This window comes from Haliotis cracherodii, unplaced genomic scaffold, assembly GCF_022045235.1.
Source record: "Haliotis cracherodii isolate W230 unplaced genomic scaffold, xgHalCrac1.p SCAF_6, whole genome shotgun sequence".
In the NCBI taxonomy this organism is placed as follows: Eukaryota; Metazoa; Mollusca; class Gastropoda; order Lepetellida; family Haliotidae; genus Haliotis; species Haliotis cracherodii.
In genome coordinates, this window is record NW_027266319.1 from 53,298,164 (window position 1) to 53,318,124 (window position 19,961).

The 19,961-nt window shown below is 41.1% G+C and overlaps 1 protein-coding gene across 1 annotated transcript in view; it reads left to right on the forward strand.

The window, feature by feature from the left end:
* The first annotated feature begins 443 nt into the window (after positions 1 to 443).
* The window catches only part of LOC139445187 (glutamate receptor-interacting protein 1-like), a 64,947-nt gene continuing 45,429 nt past the window's right edge, over positions 444 to 19,961 (forward strand). Inside the window, exon 1 of the mRNA XM_071226315.1 lies at positions 444 to 594. Coding sequence (XP_071082416.1) covers positions 444 to 594 — 151 coding nt within the window. The remainder of the gene's footprint in view (positions 595 to 19,961) is intronic.

Sequence of the window (19,961 nt, forward strand, 5' to 3'; positions counted from 1 at the left end):
AGTGTCCCCTGCCAGGATATTGATAGAATATTGCTAAAAGCGGTATTAACCATACTCACTCACTCACTCACTCACTCCTCACTCTCACTCACTCCCTCACTCACTCACTCACTCACATGTCAACACGCACCTGTTGCACATTAAATCAAGTTCCTTGAATCAAGAAATGTTTTTCTTTTTGAAGCATGTTCTGGGGACAGTCCTCTGTGTCGTCCTTGAGCTTGTTCAGAATGCCAACACTGAAAGCTATAAGGGTTAAAACATATATTACCATGTTGATCCAGATGATAATGACATTCTGGAGTCATGAGTGATTACAGCATGTATAGTCGAGGTGGGGCACATGCTCTTTAATGGGGTCAGAGTCTCCATGGAGGCTGGGGTCAGATGGAATTGGGGTCAGATTCATATTCACCGAGAGGCTTGGATGTAATCTGTGTGTGATGGACGGGGAGTCCGATTATTTGCGGGACGTAGAGGACATCTTGAGGCGGTCGAGAGTCCAGCTTGGAGAGACCGGGAATCTTGAGGCAGTGTCAAGGAGGCGGTCATCACTCTGTGTTTCTGATGGGGGAAGTACATGCTTATGTGAAAGTAGGTCCCTTGTAGAGTGTTAAGTGATCAGTTGCTTATGTGGGCCTTGGATGTATGTCAGTGTGTTTTCTGGATGTTGGAATTATGATTTTTTTTATGTATCTTCATACACCTGTGAACCATATGTATATGTAAAAACTTCAAAGAATCCTCGACAGAAACAGGAACATTTTCTGGAGGCAAAAAACTAATGCTTTATGTTGTTATTGTTTGTATCCTTTATGAGAATATTTGTCGTTCTCCATGTCACTCAGTAGGACTAGTTGCGGGTCATTGTTTTCTGTGTTACAGTAGATACCCAGCAACCTATGCTTAGTGTAAGACGCAACAGCCTCTGTGGTCTAGTGGTAGAGCGGTAGGTCCGGGGTTAAATCCCTGGCCGCATCATACCAAAAGATGTTAATAAAAGATGGTACTTGTTGTTACCCTTCATGGCGCTTGAGTGCAGTGTTAACACTAAGTAAACAAGTGTGTTCCTGGCCTAGGCTTGCGACACATTCAGTTATAGTGGACTTCATGAAAATGTGTGGTGCTTACAGATCTCTGTTATGATTATGGGAGGCAAAGATCACTTTGAGGAATGGAGCTTGAATTACAAGCAGGCTGAACATTTCCCTCCTGATCAAGGAACTGCTGGAAATACTACCAGTAGCCTGTCACACAGTCCCTGAACCATATTTTTTCCCCTTCTGTCCAATCCTGGCTGTAATGCTAAATGAGCCCTAAATGAAGCAAGTCTAGATTATCCACAATTCCGAATCTCCCATCTCACTGGGAATCCTTTACTGTATAAATGGAACTGTTTGTTTCTATGAAAATCATATTCTTTCAGAGACTAAGCGTTAGTCTATACTACCAGCTACAGCGACCAATATTTCACCAGTACACGACATGCACAAGATCCACTATTGACATGGTGAAACGCTTCCTCTCCTGCACAGCTCAGTATCTTCCTGTAAGTCTGTTAAGTACACTGCTTCAAGGTTTGAGTCTGTGTAAACTCTTTGATAGAGCAGTTTAGTAATCTCACACCTGTTGCCATCCACTTTTATGATAGGCACCAGAAACTGGTCAGGTGCCACTGGCAGCGGTGGAACTGGAGTACCAACCTGAACATGAGTAGAAAACCCTTCCTTAATGGCTTGACTTGGTATCCACTCTGGCTGTGGGATGTTGATGGGATGTTGATGTGGAGAGTGAAACTCCCTTCTGCATCATCATCATCATCATCATCATCATCATCATCATCATCATGGTGATGGCCATGATCAACCGTTTCATGGCCTTAACTCAACCGTTTCATGGCCATCTCCGTAATACATGACCATTACAAATGACCCATATGGTTTAACCTCATCAGCTCATGTTTCTGATCTGCAAATATTTGTGATATTACAAACATCCCCCCCCCCCCCCCCCCCCCCTCCTCCTCCCGAGTGAATGTTCATGAATGTTTTTATCAAGTATCAATGTTCACTAACTCAACTTTTAAGTTCTGATTAAATCTTAAAGGGATTTCATTATAGATTTGTTTTGAAACACATTCAACCTCGACCATGGTGAGAGCATTTTATATATTTTTTGTGCCAGCATCTTGGCATGATAGCAACGATAATCTTTCAAAGAGAAATGAATTTGGTCAGGCATATCAGAGCCTATTCCACATAGTGTTAGCACTATGAATATCCAAAGTCTATCCTGAAGTATGGGAGTTGTAGTGCCAAGGATTGCTGGAATGGGCCCTTGCCTAAACAATGTCTTGAATGCTTGTATGTTGAACCTGATAGTTCCCATTCCCCAAGGCAAGGTGGTCAGTTCTGACCAAAGGCTACTCTCATCACTTCAGCCATCTTGGAGAGCATGTATTGAGTCCACATGGTCCAGCCTGACCAGCAGGTGGCCTGTGTTGTACAGGATGGTCAGTAGAGTCCTGTTACACCCAATGATCACTGTGACTATTAACTGCCTGAGTTCCTCCTCACCCAGATAGCTTCCCATTACATTACCATCTGATGGAGACCTGGCATCAAGTGACTGCCGATCCACAGCCATCCATGTGCCTGGCTGAGGCGTTGCAAGTGTGGATTCAAATGATAAACCTGTCCTCCATCATGTCTAACTGGGGAATATCTACCTTTGTTGTGATTTAAACAAATGCACATGATAAATATGGGCAAGTCTAGCTCAACAATCTCTTCCAAATGCCATTTTGTTCATTTCAGGGGCTCCCCCCAAAGTACTTGTCTTTCAGGTCACCCAACCCTCCCATTGTTATCCCCCTACAACATGTTTTGAGGGGTGGGGTGGGGTGGGTATATGGTGTGTACTATAATGGACACTGTCCGTTCATGCAAGATGTCAATTTAACAGAGCAGATCTTCAAAACCGTAAAATATTTCTCCACCAAACTTGATACATAGATGGGTCAAGTAGTGAACTTGGGTGCCTTTTGATAGTTTGGGATTTAAAAAAATATGTTTTGTCGAATTTGCATGGCAACCAATTTGACTTGGGCTGGAAATAGTGGCTGCATGCTCGTTTCTGAATCCCATCTTGAAAAACATTCAATATTTCTTCACCAAACTTGGCACATAGATAGGTTTAGTGGTGAACAGGTGCTTTTGATAGTTTCAGAATTTTGAATGTTTATTTTTCAAGTTTCCATGGCGACAAATTTGGCTTAATTAGACTTAACATAGGGATGCTTGTTTCCAGAGCAAACAATGCAATATTTCTTCATAAAACTTGGCGCATGGTACTGGTCTAATGGCGGTGCCCAGGCAAGACACTTTGGTTGATAGTCAAAATCTATATTGTAATAAGACAGGTCATACCTTGCAAAGTGCATGAAATCACAGAGCACCTTGATTGAAAATATCTGTTGACACCCAGTTGACAATACACATGCTTTGCAAATTCTGCAATCGAACGCAGGCAATCCCCATGTTGGTTACGAACCAGATGTCAATTTCATTACACGATTTTTGATTGGACTACATAGACTCATTAGTCCAGCCTAACTACAACTCCGAAATTCCAGCCTAAATTCTGTAAGGGTGGAAACTTTATAGTCAGTAGTCAGTAACTCCCTTGCCTCGGGTAGATGATAAATCACCTGAAACACAAATATCTTGTTTGTTTGTTCTATAAAAGAATGCTTGTCTTAAGAGGCGACTAACAGGGTCGGGTGGTCAGGTTTGCTGACTTGGTTGATACATGACATTGTATCCCAATTGCGTGGATCGATGCTCATGATGTCAATCACTGGATTGTCTGGTCCAGACTCGATTATTTACAGACCTCTGTCATAATGGCTAGGATATTGCTGAGTGTGGTGTTAAACAACAAACAAACAAACAAACAACCTATACAAGATGGGGAGACATTACAGTGCTGTATTACAGCCAGTGAAAATAAGCTTTGTGAAGGAACATCCAATCTTCATTAATTCAGGGAGTGTTTATATACATAGATTCAGTCTATGACAAATCATTGATGGAGAGCTGGTTGTAAAGATTCATCACTTCCAGAGTTATCAGTTTCTCCACCCAAACCAAACATTGATGACAGAACCTGAGCTGTGTGACAGAATCATGAAAGTCTGATGCTGTGAGTCTGGGAAATGATGATGATAGCAAGAAACTGTTAACATTTGCCTCATCATGGAACGAATCTGCCAACTGTTAACATACTTAGTAAGAAGACGTTTTTTCCAATTCTCATGTCTTCCAGCACTGTTTTGTTTTGTCCTTTGAGTAAAGGGAAGTAAATTAACATAGACTTGCTAGGATACAGATATGAGTCTGCCACCCGATAGAGATGGGGATTGGCATCAAGTGGCTGAGATCTGTGGCCAATGGAGAAGAACCTGGTGGTGGAGCTCCCGTCCACAGCAGTTCTCATGTTATTCCTGGTGCAGTCATTAGGGAGCTATTAGCTGAACTTATCACATGATAGGCCACACGCTTGAACCATGAACTTCATTCACGGATGCTCTTACATCATACTGGGTGTATGTTTGTATGAGGCGGGGCTGGTGATTAGGGCTGACTATTGAACCTGTGTCTTTACACATTCTGACAATAGAGATAATATGCTTTGTGGGTGTGTTTGACATGGTAAACGGAAACACCAGGGTGATAACTATGCTGATAAGAGGTAATTTGTTCTGTCTGTTGGAAATTTGCCTTGTGCTCTCACAACATGTTTGATGTGTCTTTTCAACCGCCTCCGTGGTCTAGTGGTAGAGCATCTGTCTGGAGAGCGGAAGGTCTGGGGTTCGATCCCCAGCCATGTCATACCAGAAGATGTTAAAAGATGGTACTTGTTGTTACCCTGTCTGGCCCTCGGCATTAACAGGCTAAAACAAGGACTGGTCAGCTCGGAGTCAGTATACTGTGTCTGAATGGGGTATTCATGTTAAACTGCGGCATGGTATCTCAGTGAGCTAGCACTATAAATCGGCATCAGTCCGGACTAGTACAAGCACACACAAACACGTGGCTGCGCTGTTAAACCCCATTTCACCTCACCTGATGTGTCTTTTTAAATTACCCCTCCATGGATGTCTGGGTCGGAACTGTTCTTAAGCAATTGAATTCAATGTTTTGTCTGTTTTTTCTTCTGGCTGAGAGTCTGTTACTAATATTGGTTATGATTTGGGTATCAACTTCAGAATAGGTCAGTTAGGAAGGAACATGCCCTTTGAATTGTCATCAGTAAAAAACTCTTTCCTCATCATGCTCACGTTTGTTGATCATGTTGATGGTACTGTTAATCAATTTCATCAATGACTTTCAAAAAGCACTTTAAAAAATTGTTCAAAGATCTGATTCTGATTTCATCTTGACTAAAGACAAATTAGACAATGAACTTAGAAACACAATATAGTGTATCAAGGATCTAATCAAAATGGTCAATAGTCAGGGTTGCTCCCAAATCGAAATTGTGTTGTCAAAATTAGGGAATCCTTTTTTCGTCAGTAACTAGAATATTTCTGCCAGCAGAAGATGCTCTCATTTCAGATGTAGTAAAAAAACTGTCTTGAATAACTGTCATGTGTTTTAAACTTGTCTGTGTCACTGTTGTAAGTCCTTGAACCATATTAGTTTCCCTTCCTCCCAGCTATGCCAGCCCTTACTGTGTTGCTATAAGCCGGAATGAAGCAAGTCTAGATTTTCCACAGGGTCTGAATCTCCCTATCTCACTGGGGCTCCTTTTCAATATAAATGGAATTTCTTGTTTCTGTCGTATTTTCAGAGACTCAGCGTTAGTCTAGATTGAAACATACACATGAAGCACTGAGATAGATTGTGAGTTTCTGATTAACCTGAAATAATAGGAGCTGAACCCTGACAAAACCTTGGCAAGGTGCCCATGCTGAGATTTGTAAATTGCGGATTTTAAATGTAGATGGTTTGCTAGATGTTGCTATCGGTTGTCCATTTACTGCTGCTTGAAGGTATTAGTCATCTTGGAAGTACATCTCACATGAGTTGCAGCCCAAACACTTGTTGGAGGTGGTGTAACGTGAGTGGGGGACCACCTGGGCAGGTACAGGTAGTAAGCTGATGAGCTGATGAGGATGCTGCTTGTGCTCTGCTGATCAGGACAACATGCCAGTTCAAGGAACTGATCCACAACCGGTTCATTCTGAGTGGGCCGTAACAAGTTTGTTTGTTGTTTAACACCACACTCAGTGCCAATTCAGTATCATTTTCTTGCATGTGTTAAGACTAGTGCAAATTTGTCCATATTTTCTTGAGTCTGCTATACCAAGTACTGATTCAGCCTTATTTTCTTGGGTGTGCTATGACAAGAAATTTAACATTATTTCTTGACTGTGCTATAACAAGTGTAAATTTAGTCTTTTATCACTGAGTGTGCTGTAACAAGTGCATATTTTCCCTTATATTATTGAGGTTGCTATAACAACACTTAGTGAATAGTTATCCTTATATCATGATAGTGAATGTGCTAAGACAAGCGCATCTATGTAACCTTCAATTATATTTAGCCTTATCTTTTTAGCAAATCTTGTGTGTTCAGCTGACCTGATATCTCATGGATGGATGGTGGATGGATGGTTTGTTGTTTAACGCCGCACTCGGCAATATTCCAGCTATATGGCGGCAGTCTGTAAATAATCGAGTCTGGACCAGACAATCCAGTGATTAATATCATGAGTATCGATCCATGCAATTGGGATCGATGACATGTATCAACCAAGTCAGCGAGCCTGACCACTGACCCCGTTAGTCGCCTTTTACGACAAGCATAGTCGCCTTTTACGGCAAGCATGGGTTGCTGAAGACTTATTCCTGACATCTCACATCGTCATCAAACATGAAGAAGTCCTGCCAGAGAATTGTTCAGAGAATGAGTTCAGCAAAGAGCCCTTATGTTTTCAGGAGTTTTAACCAGTTCAAACATACCATTATATTCCTGAGGGCGCAGTGCCAAGGTTTTAGCATTAGCCAGTCACCCTTGTGTGCTAGATATTGGAATGTATAAACTTGCATGTTTCTGGATGGGAGTCTGGGAGCTACAACACTGTGACTTGTTTCCAGTGTTTGCATGCTGCATTGTATAGTATCAAGTCATGCACATTCACTGGTGGCCTTGGTATGAGAACTAGTCATTGGTGGCCTTGGTATGAGAACTGACTGAGGATAACTACTGACATACCTTCTTGTCTGGCTTTGTTGCTCGGTCACATCTGTTTCACTTCATGAGCAGGTTCATTCTTTGTAATTTCCTCATCTATCTTCTTTCTCAGTTGAGGGCTCCATCCTCTGTGACCCTTGGCTCCACATACTTCAAATACTCCATTATGGCTCCACCCCTGCCCTTGGCTACACACCTAGCTACTCTCTACTGATGCCTAGCTCTACTGAGTCTTCAGGAAGAGTCTTAAACTTTGGTCTTGGCTCCACATCTTGCTGTAGCTCTGCCTGTGGCTCCAGTGTGCTCCATCTCTGGTTTTGGCTCCACACATAGATTCCAATGCTGCTTTTGGCTCCAATCAGGTTGCACGCCCTTGGCTTGATGCGGCTCCATGAGGTCTCCTCCACTCCTGTTTTGTACACCCAATGTCAGTCACCATCCTCTATCTCCTGTCAGCCTGTATTGTAAACAGACCACTGTCATACAGGGAAACGTTAAAGCTTTCCTAGACACTCACCTGTGATAAATTATCCATGCATAATATGCCATCCATTTTTTATTTGCATCTGATCCATGTTGTAGAAAAGGAATATTCTCTGTTTAAGAATTGTCAAAAATATGTCACAGCAATTTTTGTGTTTGTTTGTTGTTTAATGCCGCACTCAGCAATATTCATGCTATATGACGGCCGTCTGTAAATAATAGAGCCTGGACCAGACAGTCCAGTGATTTATGTCATGAGCATCGATCCTCACAATTGGGTTACGATGACATGCATCAACCAAGTCAGTGAGCCTGGCCACCCGATCCCATTATTTGGCTCTTGCGACAAGCATGGGTTGCTGAAGACCCATTCTTCCCCAGATCTTCACAGGGCTTTAGGTCTATGTGATGTATAGATGCAATATTGCATAAAGGAGCATTCTCTCACCATCACCTGCAGTGGGTATTACGTTAAGAATTTAGGAAAGAGGTGATTTATTGGATTGGGTGGTAAAACTTGGCGATCCGGATGATTGTGTGCTATGATACCCCGGCAGCATTGATCGTGTTTATAATATCGATCAGTGGTTTGTATCAGCTATTTACAGGCCCTGTCTTAAGGCTGGAATATTGCTAGTGCAGTATTTAACAAACTAACAAACACAGCTATGTGTTATAGCATCATGTTCATCTTGTTACCCAAGGTCAGATTGAGGTATCTCATTAACTTTTGACCTGTGCCTTCTCAAGTAACCATCCCCCTCTCCCCAGGTGTACATGCATGTGGCTGGACACACTGGTCAGTGACAGTGACCAATGGCCGGACTGATGGATGGCTGCAGGGAGCGGTCAGTCTAAGTGGGCAATAACACCTGATATCCCCCACTTACCATGCCTGACATTCTCCAGTGTCAGTGACAGTGCCACATACCTGTCATTGTTTCAGGGATACAGAGCCGTGAGAGCCACATTAACATACCATATGAAGGTATGGGGGCAGGGCAACAGGAGGCTGTCTTGGAGTCCCTGGACCATGTTATGTTCCATCCCACCCAGTCTGTCTTACAGACCCTGATACAAATATATATCAAATAAAGCCCATGCAAGTCTATAATGTTCGGCAAATCTAGATTACTGCAGTATCTGAAAATGAAGAGAGTCACTGGGCTCCCTTTTATTATATTTTTATTAAGATAACTGAACAACTGTTTTTTCTGTACGATATGTTCATTTCAGAGACTAGTTGTTAGTCTACATCCCACCCAGCCCTTACTGTAATGCTATAACCTTGTATGAAGCACAGGCCTACGTGTTTTCCAAAGGTTATCTTCTCACGGCGCTTCATTTCAATTTAAATGTAGTTGCTTTTTTCTGTAAAAATTATGTATTTACAGAGACGAAGTCGAGACTATGCACGCCATGATTGTCTTTATGAATATCAGCTGGTATAATCATATGTTCATTGTGAAACTCGAACTGTCGTCCATGGGGAGTCCTTTAGCAACATATTTTAAATCAATCTGTCCCTGACCCGTGAAGATCCGGGATAGAGTAGGTCTTCAGCAACCCATGCTTGCCGTAAAAGGCGACTATGCTTGTCGTGAAAGGCGACTAACGGGATCGGGTGGTCAGGCTTGCTGACTTGGTTGATGCATGTCATCGATCCCAATTGCGTGGATCGATGTACATGATATCAATCACTGGATTGTCTGGTCCAGACTCGATTTACAGACCGCGGCCATATAGCTGGAATATTTCTGAGTGCGTGTTAAACAACAAACAAACAAACAAACAATCTGTCCCTACTTTGAAGCAATGAAGCTGAGAAGACAAGAATAAAAGTCAACAGGCGACTAACAGGGTCTGGTGGTCTGACTCGCTGACTTGGTTGACGCATGTCATCGTATCCCAAATGCATAGATCGATGTCCATGATGTCCATCACTGGATTGTCTGGTTCATATACTAGAATATTGCTGAGTGCGGCGTTAAATTGTTCTACAAAACAAAAAATCTTAAGAACATTAAGTTTGTTAATGAGTTCAAATATAACACTGAGATGAGTTTCAATACAAAACTTGTAAACACGGAAGGCATTGGGTGCTCATGATATCAACCATTGGATTGTCTACTCCAGACTTGATTATTTACAGACCGCCGTCATGTAGCTGAACATTGCTGACAGCAGCATTAAAATTGTTTAGAGAGGCTGCAATAATCCAATATATTCCGGATGAGAATTAGGCAAATGAGTGTATAGAGCAGGTGACATGACCTGAAATGTGATCCCCTTCATGTAACGGGATCAACATGGTGGGTCAGGACTTTGGTGAAGAGAGAAATTCATTAATTATATTTTGTGTGATGGAACTCTGTATGCATACCCATGATGGCAGTGTAAATAGCTGGTGAAGTTTTCATCCACATGGCCGAGTGTGTTTCATGTTAATTTAGTTCATTTGTAACATGTGGTAATCATCCTACAGCCAGCTTAGATGTGAGTGAGGGTTTACTATGTTGTATAGCACTGTCATGGCGAGACACAAGCAATGGACTTCTACTTCTTGCCCCTGTTGGGAATAGAACCCTGGTCTTGGTGTGCCAGACATGTGCTTCAACCACTGTGCTATCTAAGCCTGTCTGTGCCATAGCAAGGATTCCCTTGGTTGATGGCTTAGGGGAAAAACAGTTTTGTTTTAGCTTGGGATTTTTTAATCTTTTTTTTTTAATTCAGGGGGACTTTCATTCAGTGCAAAAATGTAAATCAAAGCATTAAAGCCGTATCCTGTTTTTTGGTCCTGACGTCAGTGAATACAAGTCACCTTGGCAAAACTTGATGTTACCATGGTTACCATTTTCCAAGTTGATTTTATTCCGGAATCAAGAGACTCAAGTGATTGTTCTGATTTTACCATGTTATGGTTGATACATAATTTCTCAATAATTTTGCAAAATGACCAATACTTGCTTTAGTTCTACTTGTTTAAATTTTGTTGAGAATGGCCAGTGAATTCCTGGATCAGATTCACCTGCTCAACAATTGGGTGATGTCATCATATTATGGCTGAAAGATAATCTTACATTATGGGCACATTATATTTGTTTGGGTACATTGTATGGTTATCTTTGATTTATGATGTACCATATTCGATGTAATAAGCGTCCCGCTGCAATAAGCGCCCAAGGCTAAAATTGCTAATATATTGGCTATTGAACAATCCCAATTAGCTCCCCTTCCGATTGATCAATGTATACAAGACTTATTTATTCGTGTATAATAGACACTTGTGTGTTATATGCACTGTTAATTATGGGCAATTAAATTCTGGAAAAATATATCTGTCGTATATAACATTTCAAGCTGTCGGCATAAACCACGAAATTATCTTTCAACTGTTTTTTCCACCAAAATGCTATTCTAACAAGAGCCCCCTATTTCTAATTTTGAGAGCGCTCTTGGCGCTTATTACGTCTCATAGGGTATATATGTTTATATAGTTTATAGAATTGTGTCACTGCTTCTGCACGGAGTCTTCACAAAGTATCTTGAGATAGGAGTTTCCTTGTTTGAGTCAAAACTTATTGAGTGAAGGAAATCGGGCATGGACTTGTATTTGATTGTATTTGTTATCAGAAAGGAAATATAACAAATCTTGTGTCCAAGCTTCTGTTAAATATATCCTTTCAAGATCTTTCCTAGACTAACATCTAGTCTCTGAAATGAACATATCGTAAAGAGAAAAAAACAGTTGTTAAATTATCTTAATAAAAATATGATAAAAAGGAGCCCAGAGACTCTCTTTTCATTTGCAGTAATTCATTTGTGTAACACAGACTACCCTTCTCCCAATGAGATGCACAACGTATATTATCTGCATCAATTCTCAATATTTATACATATTAGATACAATATTTTGCTTCTGGTAAAACCCTGGCTATGTAAATCTTCAACTCCATGGTAAAACCATCAACACTACAAAGCCCCATGACTGAAATAGCCATGGCTATCTGTTATACAGATTTTGATTAAATGTCCACATATGTGGGATACGACAACAGACCCAGGCAATAGTTGTAGCTACTTGTCTGAGATGCTTGTCAATTGAATGTGAGTTTTGTCGACACATGGTATCTGTTACACTTGGATACAGATGAGGTGGAATTGAGGACACGACCCCACTTGGTTCAACATGCTGGAGGAGTTATACTACATGTGGACTAGCGGGGATAATGTTATACATTCATATGTATGGAGGCTGTTAGACTTGCACAAGTCTCTAAGGAAATGATCAATAGTTTAAATCATATTTCCTAGATCATATTAATAATAATAAGTTGTCTCTTTAACAGAGTGGCATCCTGTCTTTTTATCTAGACTTGCCCATTAATAGGATGGAGTTACTACACATACATGCGTATCATTCAGTATAGACTTGGAGCAAGGCTAGGAGGCTGGATGTTGGCAGTGGTGTAGGTGTAGGGTCATCTCTGTGGGTGGTCAGGAAATATACTGATGGTCTGTCAGGGTCAATCTCTTGAATCTGAGTGGCGAGAAAAATAATTTGTTGTTCTTGCCACAAATATAAAAAATGTGTGTATGTGTGCGATAATTGAATTTGTTGTTGTATTTCCTTTTATATTTATAAAAAATGAACTAAACATATAAGCTTGTATAGGATCTGAGTTGTGGGAGACAAGAGAGGTAGAGCTTGTCCTGCGCCATGCATGTGGAATTCATATTATAGATATTTATTTTCTAAAAGCCTTGGCATGTCTAGATCAAACTAAACCAAGTCTAGTTTCCTTGATTGAAAACGGCATTAGAGGAAAGGTTCTTTTGATGAAAATAGATTACAATTATTTTTAAGAAATGTTTTCATAGACTATTATATCTATTATATCAATAAAAGACAGAATAACAAAAAAAACTCTGTAATTATCTGAATAAAGAAAATGCCTCTCGTGGACATGTTGAAAATTAAAAACCTGAAAATAAAACTGACATACACCGATATGTTGGAATATTTTGTTAACTGACACTAATGTAAAGGATCAATTAATTACCTGAATTAGTGAGAATGATGCAATTAAAATCAAACCAGATGACATGTTATTGTCAAATATTTATTGAAAACTATGACAGAATGTTATCCAAAGGTTTTACGCCACACAATAAATGTACGTTCAGTACTCACAAATGTTGAGATTGGATGCAGAAAAAAACATATAGGGCATCCCGAGGGATGCACAATAATACCCACTGTACCTACAGCGCATCCAGAGCAGTTATGGGGGTCTGTTATTTCATCCATCAATCATGACCACTGTCCACATGATCATTGATTCATTCAATCTATAAAGTAATTATCAAAATGTACAGTATGCTACAGAATTTCATTACTTTACAGGACCCTCATATTGCCTGCATGGACCCTTGACATTAATTATTGGGGGTCCCCTGGACCCCTAATTTTGTAAGTCAAGGTCAAAACCAGACTTGTCTCATGTGTAGCACTTCCTGGTGGTGACAACTGTTGAATGTAACACATCATCACCCAGTGTCTGTGGGAGATGTCCAGGTGTCTGGTCAGACTGGTCAACCAGACATCAGACCAGAGGTACATCATGTACATACCCTGTAACCCATGGTAACAGGAGCCCCATACATGGCACACATACCCTGACACAGGGACCCATTCCACCCGTCAATCTCAGTGGCTCCTTCCAGACAGTCTTACAGACCCTGATACAAATATATATCAAATACAGCCCATGCAAGTCTATAATGTTTGGCAAGTCTAGATCGAAAATGAAGAAAGTCGCTGGGCTCCTTTTTATCATATTTTTATTAAGATAACCGAACAACTGTATTTTTCTGTAGGATATGTTCATTTCAGAGACTAGATGTTAGTCTACTGTTCCCACTGTCTGTGTTTGTATAGTATTGTTTGGTCCCCCGACAGGCGTGAACTGCAGTGTGACTGTTTCTACTTACATGTTCCTGCATAAGACCTGCATTTCATCTTCAGAGTTCCTGCAATAGCAGGTTTGTTCAAGAGAGGCAGGGTCTGAAAGGAGAATCTCCTTGACTAGCTTCACTGACATGTTGGAGGACCTGGTATGAAAAGATCATTGTCACCCCGAGGGGTTTATATTGAAACAGGCCACATAGCTCAAATACACTTGCATAGCTTGACGCTAGGTAGGGACAGTAAGCTTGGAGTCGACAGCTTGTGTGGATACATTACATGAAGGTAATACCGTAACTCCTTTGACTTGTGATAGACTTGCTGATGAACAGTTTATGGAGTTAATGGGAAATATTGTTTGACATTTTGTAAGTGTAGTCATCAGATGAGGAAATTGTGAGACGTGTATTCATTAACCTTTAGTGCGGGATACAATCGTGTTGAACGGAAAATAGTTTTGTTCAGGATGAATGGCAGATAATGGCTGTCATGGTCTGGTATTGCTGAATGCATGATCAGAGGGGTATACCCCAGGTACTGTGTGGAGATGTACTGTGTATACTAGTGTGTATCCTGGTGAGTGCTGGAACAAGGCCTTCACACAGGTTTCTGAAGCTGATACAGTGAGATCTGATTGCCTCCTGAATTATTGACTTGGCATCACACGTTGTGAGTGCAGGCAGTGCACGGAACGGATCGTCACACCTCCAGGTGTTATCCCACAGTAAGACAGCTGCACAGATGATTGCTGTCACATTTATGTCTGCTGAATTTACTGTTACAAAAGATGCCCCGCAGCATTCATTGTGAGGTGTGAGAGATGCTGGGTCTCAGGTGACCTCGCAACCTGTGTGACTTGATTGATTGAAGACTCTTTTCCTCGAGTATTCAGGCTTACATTTTTGCCTTTTGTGAGAAAGGGACTCTATGCTAACTTTTGTGAGAAGGGGACTCTATGCTGACTTTTGTGAGAAGGGAACTCTATGCTGACTTTTGTGAGAAGGGGACTCTATGCTGACTTTTGTGAGAAGGGGACTCTATGCTGACTTTTGTGAGAAGGGGACTCTATGCTGACTTTTGTGAGAAAGGGACTCTATGCTGACTTATGTGAGAAGGGGACTCCATGCTGACTTTTGTGAGAAAGGGACTCTATGCTGACTTTTGTGAGAAGGGTACTCTATGCTGACTTTTGTGAGAAAGGGACTCCATGCTGACTTTTGTGAGAAGGGGACGTTATGCTGACTTTTGTGAGAAGGGGACTCTATGCAGACTTTTGTGAGAAGGGGACTCTATGCTGACTTTTGTGAGAAGGGGACGTTATGCTGACTTTTGTGAGAAGGGGACTCTATGCTGACTTGTGTGAACCCTTTGACTTGTTTGCAAGACCGGATGTTGAATTAAGTGCATGTTGTTTTATGTCTGAGCTGAATGGACACTCTTGCAACTGTGACTGACTTTTCAAGACGATTGTCAATAGAACTGAAACGTGGTGATTAGTGATGCGCTCAGCACTCAATGTTTTACATCAATGATTTCTAGAAGTGCATCATACACACAGACTGTTATGTCTTCCCAGTGGACACATTTCAGTTTCCAGAACGATGCCATTGGAGCTTAAACATTATGGCTTCAGAGAACTAACAGGGTCGTCTGTGAATTGTTTTACCATCAGGACAGACTTACACTTAGAAGGATACAAAGACTAATAGTTTGGTTGGCTATGTGCCCCATAAGCAATTATCTGAGCAAGTTTAATTAAGGTCATCACAGAGAGATGTGATAGCTTGATTTACCAGTCAGTGCTGTGTGTGAAGCATTCATGGATGTAGGAGCATGGCTTGTATATCTGTCACAGTCATATCAGCCTACATCACCTTGAAGGAGGAACTATGATGTAAATGACTTGAGTGCAGTCTACCTAAAAGCTTTTATAGTAATTTAGAATGAAAACAAAGGCTTGAGTTACTCGGCATACTGTCAGCACCAAATTCGAGAAACATTAGAACTGAAATAATCCAACTTGACTGGTGTTATGAAAATTATAAGGAGTCAGGAGTCTGAGGTTGAGATTGAAGTCATGAAGTGTGTGTTGTACAAGCTTCACTCCTACTGACACAGATAAAGTGGTGTTAATAGTAGAGATAACATCAGCAGGGTGCTTCTAGCAAGTGGAATTTGGATTCCTGCAAGATACAAGGTGGTTTTGCAATCTTGCAAAATGCAAGATTTGTGAGGCTTTTTCCTGGTATTCATGTCTATTTATATGCGATGTATGTTTATGCTTGTCTACGCAGTGAAGCACTGTCATCTTCATAAGGAGTTTACAAGAAATATAATACTGGAGTTGGTATAATCACTGACTGGCTTGATGGTGAAGGCAATATTCTGACCAAATACCATCTTTCAATGCTGAGATGAATCTGAACTTGAGACGACTGAGACAGATTTGAACACTGTGTTGGAGTTATACTGGTAATCACTGATTCGCTTGATGGCAATGGAAGTCGTTTTTTTTTAATGTTGTTTTTAAGAAAACTGTTTGACCAACACCTTTGTTGAGAAGAATGTGAAAGAGTTCCAGACATAGGAAGAAGACAACTGAGACCAGATTCTGTTTGTCATCTACCTCCAGCGGATGTTCATGAACCACCAGTTGAAGGATATCAGGCCTGTTATGGGGTGTTGTGTTACTGGCATGGCTGCTGTGTATCTAGCTGTGTTGATTTAAGATTAATCTAGCACCAACTATTGTGTGGGCTACACTAACCAGATGGTCAGGCTCCTGTCCACGGGATGTTTATCATATAAACTACCCAGTGTCAGCCGACAGAGCTTCAGGCTGTGACCAGGGGCAGGTCGGAAAGATGCCCAGATGATGAGGGGAAGGATTCAGGGATCACTTGTTTGTTTTATTCATCACAGGACACACATGTCAACCAGACTTTGAACTGTGAAGACTTCTGTTTGTCTATTGTTGAAGCTGTTTTTGTATATAATAACTTCTTGGACACAGAGTTCCTATTTTCTAAGGAATGATTCACTTGTTCGTAAACCCATTGACGGAAATTATAACCTAGATGACTGACATTTTGTTTGTGAATGGTGGGCTGTGTCAGCGAATCTGGTGATTTAGTATCTGGGAGAAAAGAATCAGGTGAAAAACTGTTACGTGACTGAGATTTAGCTGTCTGGTTCTGACATCACGCATTGGGCGGCCATGCAACACAGGATCCCAACAGCAGCACCGTTGCACTGTGTGAAACTGCCACAGTGAAGTAAAAGTAAGACTTCTTTATGGGGGATAATAACGTGGATCTTGTTACCTGCCAGGCATGCTGACTGGATTACCTCAGTGGAGTATTCCAAAGGCTTGGAGAGGACATGCAAGAGTGTGCGCTTAGACTGATGGACGAACCAATGGATACTTTGATGTCATACTGACTTTGGTTACTTTGATGTCATACTGACTTTGGATACTTTGATGTCATACTGACCATGGATACTGTTATGTAAAACTGACCACGGATACTGTTACGTCATACTGACAATGAATATTGTTATGTCACACTGTTGATGGATGTCATACTGACTTTGGATACTTTGTCATACTGACAATGAATACTGTTATGTCATAATGAAGATGGATACTTTGATGTCATACTGTTGATGGATGTCATACTGCTGATGGATAGTGAGCTGGTCTGATGACAGAGCCATACTGTTGTCTATCGACTTTACCCACCAGGTAGATGATATAAGTAAGGCATTTTAGCCATTGTCAATTGTGGACTTTCCACTTTGACAACACAGCTATTGTTCCATAATTAACTCCTGCCCTTGACCCAGGGGCATGTAACCTTCAGACTGCCATGTAAAGAATGCTTGGCATCCTTCAGAATGCATAGAGAATTTTTGTAATGTAATCATATGTTACAAAATATTCACAGATTCTTTAAACAGTATTGCTCCTTTGGACCTGTTTGAACTTAAATCACGACAATGAGGTGTTTGTGACAACAGTGGATGTATTCAACCTCATCAACAAGACATCTTCTGATTACCTCCATGCCTTGTTCATCTGTGTAAGACACTGTCAGGTGATAAACTGGAGCAGATTAAGACTGCTCACAAATCAGCTTTGATTGAAGAAATAAATCTTCTCTCCACAAGGAATTCAGTGAATGGTTGTCAAACCATAATTCACACTGTGTTGCACGCTTGTCGTATAAACATTGTGAAATATTCCGGAAATCTGTTTGGTAAATTATAAACACTTGCGTTCAATCCAGTGGGGTAACGTGCCACATTTCAGAGGAACTGACTAACCTCACAGTTCATGTGGAGAGAGCTGACAATAGGATTGTCCTGGGTGTAAAGCTGTGTTGGAAGCGGATATATTGGCATCACAGCCCCTAATCCTCTACTCCCAAGCCTCATCGCTGGCAGCATTAGCAGTGTTGTAGGGTAATGTCTTCATAATAGATACCAGGCGTGCATTTACACCATCTGAGGCTCAGGTGTGAGTGTGGTCTACGCTGACATTTTACGCCAAGTTTACACAAGTTTACGCACAAACGTGTCCGAACGGAGGAATGAAGAAACCCCAGCAGGACCTAGTCCGATTCTCTGTGTGATGTGTTTAAATCGATTATCCGGTTGAATTTACTGTGCACAGTTTGTGGTTCAAGTGATGCCCCATATGACTTGAGTTGAGAAGGAAATCAATATGGATATATATCCTCAACTGTGAGCTATGTGTTCCGATGAGCTTCTTGACTGCAATGTTGTGGAGAAAATCGTAGCCTTGTGAGGAGAAGCTTGATGATATAAGAGTTATTGGATATCTGCTTACACTGTGTAGCTCCCGATGAAGTGGTTCGGATGTTTCAGTGGCCGCAGCCACAGCAGGAGGGGAACAGGTGGGTCACATGCTCTGTATTGATTCCAACAGATTTATACAACACTGAAGTCATAGCTTATTGTTTTATCAGACCGTGGTCTAGTGGATAGAGCATCTGCCTGGAGAATGGAAGGTCGGTTCGATCCTCGGCCACATCATACCAAAAGACGTAAAAAAATGTTTCTTGTTGTTTCCCTGGCGCTCGGTATTAAGGGGATAGAACATGGAATGGTAAAATATGGCTCGAAGTCAGTATACTGCATGCGTATATGGCTTTAGGTGCATAATCTTGAACGCGACACATTAAACCCCTGTTACGTAATCATCACGATCTTGAGGAAACTTTAGTGTGTTGATAATGTTATTACCTTGTGTAATGTGTGGTCTACACTGAGGTATGATATGGGAACATATGCTTTGAGCACATGGCAATATATGTTTTGTTTGTCTTCAAGATTAATAATTCCTCATTTCTCTTCGTTTCTGTGCCATGTTAGAGTCTATATACTCGCTGGAACTTTTCAGCATGTTCACAGGACTGGATATATTCTTAGCAAAATTTCCCTTTAATTCAATTGACACGAATTAATCTTTACAGACTTTCAGAAACAGTTGATAATGTTTTATATCAGATAACTGACTGTGATGAAAAAGTGTGTTTCGTTATGGCGCAATTCATATCTGCACCTGACCATATGGGTCTGCTGTACTGAAGAGGGTATCTGAGTTAATACTGGCTGAGTAGTATACTCATTCTGGGCTCATGTCAGAAACAGAGCAGCCCCAACAAAGCTACACATCATAACATGGCCTCACAACAGTCATGGCAAAGTGGGTTTGAGAGCTAATTTCTATTTACTGCTGTACTGCCTACAGATATTTGTTGTATAAAACTACAGACCCTTGTCTTACCTCCTGTTTCTCTGAACATGCCATTGTGAGTAAGTGTACTCTTTGTATGTGCTGTTGTCAGCACCATTGTCTGCCTGTATGCTTCAAGGTATGATATATTGTCTGTGGCAGTGTCTATGCTGGGGTTCAGCAGGGTATACTATGTGTAGTCTATATATTGCATTGTCTATGCTGGGGTTCAGCAGGGTATACTATGTGTAGCCTTTATATTTCATGATGCTGTCTATGGCATTGTCTATGCTGGGGTTCAGCAGGGTATACTATGTGTAGTCTATATATTGCATTGTCTATGCTGGGGTTCAGCAGAGAGAGATATACTATGTGTAGTCTATATATTGCATGATGCTGTCAATGGCAGTGTCTATGCTGGGGTTCAGCAGAGTATACTATGTGTAGTCTATATATTGCATGATGCTGTCTATAGCATTGTCTATGCTG